Source organism: Pelophylax lessonae, assembly GCF_965119305.1.
Source record: "Pelophylax lessonae genome assembly, chromosome: 8".
Classification (NCBI taxonomy): Eukaryota; Metazoa; Chordata; class Amphibia; order Anura; family Ranidae; genus Pelophylax; species Pelophylax lessonae.
In genome coordinates, this window is record NC_138775.1 from 44,108,783 (window position 1) to 44,117,887 (window position 9,105).

The window sequence follows — 9,105 nt, forward strand, 5'->3', positions numbered from 1 at the left end:
TCACAGTATGCTTCGGTCACTGTCCATCTGCACTGAGAAGCGCCGTCCAATGAGTTCTGAAGCATTTGGCTGAATATGAGCAGATAATATTGCCCGAAACACTTCAGAATTCATCCTGCTGCTTTTGTCAGCAGTCACATCATCAATAAATACAAGAGAACAAGTTCCATTGGCAGCCATACATGCCCACGCCATGACACTACCACCACCATGCTTCACTGATGAGGTAGTATGCTTTGGATCATGAGCAGTTCCTTTCCTTCTCCATACTCTTCTCTTCCCATCACTCTGGTATAAGGTGATCTTGGTCTCATCTGTCCATAGGATGTTGTTCCAGAACTGTGAAGGCTTTTTTAGATGTTGTTTGGCAAACTCTAATCTGGCCTTCCTGTTTTTGAGGCTCACCAATGGTTTACATCTTGTGGTGAACCCTCTGTATTCACTCTGGTGAAGTCTTCTCTTGATTGTTGACTTTGACACACATACACCTACCTCCTGGAGAGTGTTCTTGATCTGGCCAACTGTTGTGAAGGGTGTTTTCTTCACCAGGGAAAGAATTCTTCGGTCATCCACCACAGTTGTTTTCCGTGGTCTTCTGGGTCTTTTGGTGTTGCTGAGTTCACCGGTGCGTTCTTTCTTTTTAAGGATGTTCCAAACATTTGATTTGACCACACCTAATGTTTTTGCTATCTCTCTGATGGGTTTGTTTTGTTTTTTCAGCCTAATGATGGCTTGCTTCACTGAAAGTGACAGCTCTTTGGATCTCATATTGAGAGGTAACAGCAACAGATTCCAAATGCAAATAGCAAACTTGAAATTAACTCTGGACCTTTTATCTGCTCCTTGTAAATGGGATAATGAGGGAATAACACACACCTGGCCATGGAACAGCTAAGTAGCCAATTGTCCCATTACTTTTGGTCCCTTAAAAAGTGGGAGGCATATATACAAACTGTTCTAACTCCTACACCTTTCACCTGATTTGAATTAAAGCTGAAAGTCTGCAGTTAAAGCACGTCTTGTTTGTTTCATTTCAAATCCACTGTGGTGGTGTATAGAGCCAAAAAGATTAGAATTGTGTCAATGTCCCAATATTTATGGACCTGATGGATTTCTATCCAAATAAACTGAAGAACACAGGGATTTTTACATCATAATTAAAACGTGCAAAAAACAAAAAAGAAATAAATAAAAAAAAAAAAAAAAAAAACTTTCCATATCAGGGTTTTTGAACCGGAGTTCCTCCAGAGGTTGCTAGGGGTTCCTTGAGCAATTTCAGCCTTTAAAATAAGTCCGGCTGACATTGATCTTTTTAGCTATTTGTAAGTGGGTAATTCTTCCCAATGACCACAAGTGTAAGGAACATTCTTACCACTGACCATCACACTAACGTATCATGACATGTAGATCTAGTCATTTTTTAGCAGGGGTTCCCTGAGACCAGAAAATTATTTCAAGGGCTCCTCTGTGTAGAAAAGGTTGAGAAAGGCTGCTCTACATAATGGAAGCTTGCAGATGAAGGAACATTTAGAAATCTATCACCAGCTAGGAAAATAACCTGAGGGCATATTCCATCTCTCGCCCATTGTCTTCCCATCCCAACTCTTTTATTTTCTTCTTTAGATGGAAAATATTCCGGACAGCTCCTTCATATCTCTCCGATCGGCTCATGAAGTACAGGTTCTCAAGGCTGAACACTGGGTCCTTCTGCATGATGATCACTGGAGGAGAGACAGGATAAATTGTGTGATTTACACTATACCAGGCCACATGCCCTCAACATAGGGGGTGCTCTGTCCCCCCCTCCCAAAGTATCATTTGGTGGAGGGGGGGGGGGATATGGTGTGGGGTTGTTTTTCAGGGGTTGGACTTGGCCCCTTAGTTCCAGTGAAGGGAACTCTTAGGCCCCTTTCATACATGCTGTCCATTTGTCCAGGTTCATCCATCAGTTGAATGCATTCCTATGGAAAAATGGATGTAAATGGATGATTAATCATTTACATCTGTTTTTATCCGCTACCGTCAACATCCGTTTTTTTTGAACAAATAAAAGCCCTATTTTTTATACGTTAATAAAACGGATAGGATGACAAACGGATGACAAAGGATGACAAACTGATGTTGACTGAAGAAAACGGATGACGAAAAAATTAAAAAACATGACTGAACTGATGAAATGAACGGTCCGTATGTGTGAAAGGGGCCTTAAGGTGTCAGCATACCAAGACATTTTGGACAATTTCATGCTCCCAACTTTGTGGGAACAGTTTGGGGATGGCCCCTTCTTGTTCCAACATGACTGCCCACCAATAAGACCACTTCAAGGTCCATAAAGACATGAATGAACCCTATGGACTGTGACTGAGATGCCATTAAAGTTCATGTGCGTGTAAAGGCAGCGTCCTATTACTTTTGACAATATAAACAAAATTGATCTCCCTTGCTTTGGGTAGTTTTCCCTTTCACGTCTGGTGTCTATGGGACAATAAGTCAAAAGAAAAAAATCTTTCAAATAGGACATACAGGGAGTGCAGAATTATTAGGCAAATTAGTATTTTTGAGGATTAATTTTATTATTGAACAACAACCATGTTCTCAATGAACCCAAAAAACTCATTAATATCAAAGCTGACTATTTTTGGAATTAGTTTTTAGTTTTAGCTATTTTAGGGGGATATCTGTGTGTGCAGGTGACTATTACTGTGCATAATTATTAGGCAACTTAACAAAAATCAAATATACTGTACAGTATACCCATTTCAATTATTTATTTTTACCAGTGAAACCAATATAACATCTCAACATTCACAAATATACATTTCTGACATTCAAAAACAAAACAAAAACAAATCAGTGACCAATATAGCCACCTTTCTTTGCAAGGACACTCAAAAGCCTGCCATCCATGGATTCTGTCAGTGTTTTGATCTGTTCACCATCAACATTGCGTGCAGCAGCAACCACAGCCTCCCAGACACTGTTCAGAGAGGTGTACTGTTTTCCCTCCTTGTAAATCTCACATTTGATGATGGACCACAGGTTCTCAATGAGGTTCAGATCAGGTGAACAAGGAGGCCATGTCATTAGCTTTTCTTCTTTTATACCCTTTCTTGCCAGCCACGCTGTGGAGTACTTGGACGCGTGTGATGGAGCATTGTCCTGCATGAAAATCATGTTTTTCTTGAAGGATGCAGACTTCTTCCTGTACCACTGCTTGAAGAAGGTGTCTTCCAGAAACTGGCAGTAGGACTGGGAGTTGAGCTTGACTCCATCCTCAACCCGAAAAGGCCCCACAAGCTCATCTTTGATGATACCAGCCCAAACCAGTACTCCACCTCCACCTTGCTGCCGTCTGAGTCGGACTGGAGCTCTCTGCCCTTTACCAATCCAGCCACGGGCCCATCCATCTGGCCCATCAAGACTCACTCTCATTTCATCAGTCCATAAAACCTTTGAAAAATCAGTCTTGAGATATTTCTTGGCCCAGTCTTGACGTTTCAGCTTGTGTGTCTTGTTCAGTGGTGGTCGTCTTTCAGCCTTTCTTACCTTGGCCATGTCTCTGAGTATTGCACACCTTGTGCTTTTGGGCACTCCAGTGATGTTGCAGCTCTGAAATATGGCCAAACTGGTGGCAAGTGGCATCTTGGCAGCTGCACGCTTGACTTTTCTCAGTTCATGGGCTGTTATTTTGCGCCTTGGTTTTTCCACACGCTTCTTGCGACCCTGTTGACTATTTTGAATGAAATGCTTGATTGTTCGATGATCACGCTTCAGAAGCTTTGCAATTTTAAGAGTGCTGCATCCCTCTGCAAGATATCTCACTATTTTTGACTTTTCTGAGCCCGTCAAGTCCTTCTTTTGACCCATTTTGCCCAAGGAAAGGAAGTTGCCTAATAATTATGCACACCTGATATAGGGTGTTGATGTCATTAGACCACACCCCTTCTCATTACAGAGATGCACATCACCTAATATGCTTAATTGGTAGTAGGCTTTCGAGCCTATACAGCTTGGAGTAAGACAACATGCATAAAGAGGATGATGTGGTCAAAATACTCATTTGCCTAATAATTCTGCACTCCCTGTAGAAGTCAAAACAAGGGGCCAAAAGCAAACTTTTTTTTTTTTAAATAAATTTTTTTTATAAAATGATATATAGTGAGACAGTGGCTTTCACTGTATGGTTTCTCATCTACATATAGTGCGGGGCTCCAGGATTTGTATCTGCTATGTGTTATCTGGGCTCCTTTAGGCCTAAAACAAATCCTTGATAATTTCCTATTTAGTGAATAAATTCATACTATAATCATAAGCTGCAAACTGGGATGCACAAAAGAAAAAAAAAAAATACTCAACAATCATTATCAATAAAGTGGCACCAGGTTCTGCAGTGTTCAGCATTGCCTTGGCAAAGGGGCACCAGCAAAATACGCCAATTATGCATGCGCATTTAATTAAATGTTTTAATACATTTTCAAAATGATCACTTTTTTTTAGAATATATTGCAATAGGCTGCATATACCAATGCTAAAGGTGAGAGCTACTTGCACCTCTTTCATTGTCCAGTCACAGGCTGGGGCAGATCATAGACCAGGCTGTATTCCTTTTCTGCAGCATTACCAACACAGAGGTCTCCGATAGTGAAGGACATAGCTGTGCTTGTTGGTAGGATCACATACGCCAAGAATCAAACCCTTATAACTTGGTACCAGGGTAACAAAGTACCTACTTCAATGACAAATTCATGCTTGGGTTTATTTATTATAAGGCCCTGTTCACACTGGGGCGATCCGACTTCCAGGGACGACCTCCGAGGTCACGGTGCGAGCAGCGCGCCGCGACCTCGGAGCGGCCGGCACGGCCTTCATAACATTGAAGTCTATGACGGTCGCTCCGGGTCGCCCCAAAGAAGCTCCGGACCCTTTTTCTAAGTCGGAGCGACTTGTGTCGCTCCTATTAGAACGGGTCCGCAGCTTCCCTATGGAAGGCGACCTACGGCGACCTGTAAGGCCCAGTGTGAACGGGGACTTACTGAATTTATTATCTTTTGAGAAGAGGAGATTAAGGAGGATATGTTCAACATGTATACATACATATGTGGTCCATATAGTGAACTTAGTGTGGAGTTTAAGGTCATCCCAGAGGACAAGGGGGCACTCTTTATGTCTAGAGGAAAAGAGATTTATTCTCCAAATATGGAAAGGTTTCTTCACAGTAAGAGCTGTGATAATGTTTAATAGACTCCCTCAAGAGCTGGTTTTGTCCAGATTGCTTTAAAAAGTTCTGGATTATTTCCTAAATGTACATAATATAACTGGATACTAATATTTATAGATAAAGCTGATCCACGGAATATCCGATTGCCTCTTAGGGGATCAGGAAGGATTTTTTTTTCCCCTGCTGGAGAAAATTGTATCATGCGTTGCTGGGGTATTTTACCTTCCAACTGTAGGTATGGGATTGTGCATATGAGATTGTATAATTTCCCCCCCCCCCTTTTTATTGGTTGAACTAGATGGACTTTTTCAACCTGAATAACTATGTAACTATATTCAAAAAATATTTATTACATTTATTGTGTATCACGACATTTTTACAGAGTAAAAAAGGTGGTGTATTAACCCCCATTAACTGCTCAGGTGTGTGGATCCCCATGGGAGCTCGAGCTGGGATATACAGTAGCTGGGACTAGGTCATGTAGAGTCTCCTAAACTATATTCACTGCAATATAGATCCCTTGAACCCACACATTCCTCATCCAATGGATTTATGGAGATAATTATAGTTACACTGAATTGAAATTTGGTGCCAAAACCGAAAATGCAGGATGCATTTGGCCGAAAACGACAGTTTTAAAATTTAGTGCAAGAATAGATTAGGAAAAATGTATCCCTTTAAATTCTATGTATGTGTTCAGGCTGGGTTCACATTGATGCGGTCTGCCGCATCGTGTGTCATATGTACAAGAATTGCATCTGATTCCTGTACAAATGACATGCGAATTCAGTCATACATTATGTATGGCTGAATTTGCATCGAAAACATGGAGGACCCTTTTTTTGTTCGCAATGGAATCAGATCACATGGGTGTTCAGACCCATGCGAACTGATTCCATAATTAACTTTATATTGACACCCGCAGAAGTTCGCAGAGCAGTGTGATCTGCCTGCCATTCTGATGTGGTGTGGGAGCCGCACAGGAATCACTGCAATTTCTGCACTGCATCTGTGTGAACCAAGCCTTAAGTTGCTCTTCTGCTGTGGTGTTAAAAATCTTGCTTGGTCACAATCACACCAAAAATACACCTCCCTATTAAAATGCATTGAAAATGCAGCAAGCACCTGTCAATAATGCACCCGTGTTAGGCTTTTGAGTCACATGACCTGTGAAAAACAAACCATAAGCACAGTAAAATAGTAGTACAATAGTAGTAAAATCGCTGTAAAATTGTGTCTGTTTTCAGTGCCATTATCGGCACTGGTACCAATAACACAATTTTCGGCTGATATGTTTCCGTGGCCGACATGTCGGTGCAGCTCTAGAGATAATGATATGTTTCCATATGGTGGGTGGATGTATTTAATATCTGCATTGTACAATTACCGGATATAGCTCAGATCTTGGAGAACGAATACATAGCGCCGAGTTAGCCACAGTGTGTGTGTGTTGAGAGACTTGGTCTCTGGACGCTATTTTAATTTGTGTTCTAGGTTTTTAGGTTTGTCTGTCAGGTATGCAAAGTGTTTATTGCACCTTATCTGTTTTTGTGTATATGCTCTGATGCTGGGGATGAATACACCACCTTTTATACTCTGTAAAGAATTTTTGATACAAAAAAAATGTAATAAATATTTTTTGATTACCGTATATACTCGAGTATAAGCCGACTTTTTCAGCATGTTTTTTGATGCTGAAAAGCCCCCCCTCGGCTTATACTCGAGTCACAGTCTCACTTACCTTTTCCCCAGTCAGTGCACATGCGCCGTCTGCCAGGGAATAGCCAAATATGTATGGTCTTTCCCGAGCGGCGGCGGCGCATGCGCAGTGACGTGTTGGTGCCGGGTGGCGCCATTTTTAAATGTAAGGCGGAAAGGTAAGTGAGACTCCTTATCAGGAGATGCAGTGCTGCGGGCATGGTACAGGAGATTCTCCTGTACCATGCCCGCAGCACTGAATCTCCTGTGCCATGCCTGTACCATCTGTGCCATGCTTGTACCATGCCTGTACCATCTCCTGTACCATAGACAGAGGATAGAGGCCTGAGGAAGGAGCGCATGCTCCGCAAACGCGTTGCCGTCTGCGTCATCACGTCACGATTGGAGAGTGACATCGGAGGGTGCCCCTGTGTCCCAGCCACCAGGAAGCACCGACATCCATCGGCTGTTACCAAGGAGCATCTGAGACTGCCGGAGCCACTCTGACCATCTGTTCCAACGGATGGACGGACCATTTAGTTTACCACATGATACATGATTCCATACATACTTGTTTGTGAGTATATTGGTGTTTATTGCCATGTTGTATTAAAACTTTCCTACTGCACTTAGAGTGGCGCCAGTTTTCTCTCTACTGTACCATGCCTGAACCATCTTCTGTACCATGCCCACAGCCCTGCATCTCCTGTACCATGTCCGCAGTCCCTGCACCATGCCCACAGCCCCTGTTTTGGGTCTCGTGGTGGTCCAGTTGGGTCAAGTAGCTGCTGCATTTCCCACCCTAGGCTTATACTTGAATCAATACATTTTCGCAGTTTTTTGTGGTAAAATTAGGTGCCTCGGCTTATATTCGGGTCGGCTTATACTCGAGTATATACGGTAAACCCAACCACAAATTTTTGTTATTGAAGTAGTTACCTTGTTACCCTAGTACCTAGTTGCAAGGGATTTGTTCTTAGTACACGGTTTTTCAGGCTCTACCACCAATGTGGTAAATTTGGGTTAATAGAAATAAATATTTTTATGCCTTATTTCTTTTGTGAACTTGGTAGGGTCACATGACTGACTGAACAGCATCACAATTCATCAAAACAGCTCCCATGTATGTATTTAGCTGGCTGCCTAGGGTCCCACATTGCACAATGAGCGGAGTCATTTATCTGCAAATAAACATGTCACTGATGTAAACTTTGTACACATTTGAGAGATCAGAGTTTATTTGGACCTGTGCAATCCTTTCCCACTTCATGCACCCACACAGTACAATACACAGTGCTCAGTGAGGCATATTTGCCTGTACCTAAGGCAGCCAGCTGTGAGGGAACTACAAGTACCAGCGTGCCCCATGCTAGCGTATGCAATTCCTAAACCGGAGATATACTGCACCCTGCTAAAATAATCCCCATGCATAGACCCAGCATTGTCACTACTTACTCACTGATCTCCTACGTTGGGTTTCCTCTGCCCCTCCATCCAGGAGGTTAGTGAGGGTCTCCACATTGAAGGAGGGGGACAACCTCTCACTGGCCAGGTCAGGATTGACATCTTTTCCAGCAGCGCTGACTTTCCACCAGGCCATTGTCACCGATCAGGCTTTGCTCCTGTGTGTGCAGCCTGCAAGGAGGATAGACGTAGATTGGTTATCACTGGATGCACATACAGTATAGAAGCTGGAGAGTTGTCACTTAGCTCAGCCACCCCTCCCAACCAGGACTCTGCTCTCAGAGTGATGATTAGATCTCTGGAATACAAAGCAGACTGTTTTATATAGAAGAAAAGTTCACCTTTCCTCCCAATCACAGCAATCTGACTGCCTCAAGGGCTTCTGGGAGGGCTGGGCTTACCCTGACTGTGTCCGAACCAATCCCATGGCGGCTTGTGTCAGCCTGGAGGGTGGATCAGCTGCTGTTAACTCCTTTCAGACCAGTTTGTGTACTCTGCAGAATGAAGCTGGTTCAGCTGGGAGGAAAAGAGATACTAGAAATTCCGTGCAGACAACTGTACACAAGGCAGTGCTGGTACGGCAGATCTATTAACAGGTGGTTCATACAAAATAGGGTATATGCAAGTCTGTAAAAATAAATCGATGCCTGTAAAAAAAAAAAAAAAAAAAGTATAAAAAAATAAAAAGTTATAAAAAAGTATAAAAAATAATAAAAGTATAAAGA

At 42.5% G+C, this 9,105-nt stretch overlaps 1 protein-coding gene across 2 annotated transcripts in view; it reads right to left on the reverse strand.

The window, feature by feature from the left end:
• Positions 1-8,778, reverse strand: part of LOC309561236 (peroxisomal acyl-coenzyme A oxidase 2-like) — a 74,292-nt gene extending 65,514 nt beyond the window's left edge. Inside the window, exons 1-3 of one of the 2 annotated variants that reach the window (XM_082265030.1) lie at positions 8,646-8,778; positions 8,372-8,551; positions 1,559-1,721 (exon numbers count right to left, since the gene is read on the reverse strand). In XM_082265030.1, the coding sequence (XP_082121156.1) occupies positions 1,559-1,721; positions 8,372-8,516 (308 nt within the window). In that variant the 5' untranslated portion in view covers positions 8,517-8,551; positions 8,646-8,778. Of the gene's footprint in view, positions 1-1,558; positions 1,722-8,371 lie in introns of both variants that reach the window. The other variant, XM_082265029.1, reaches the window with a different exon arrangement.
• Positions 8,779-9,105: the final 327 nt, after the last annotated feature.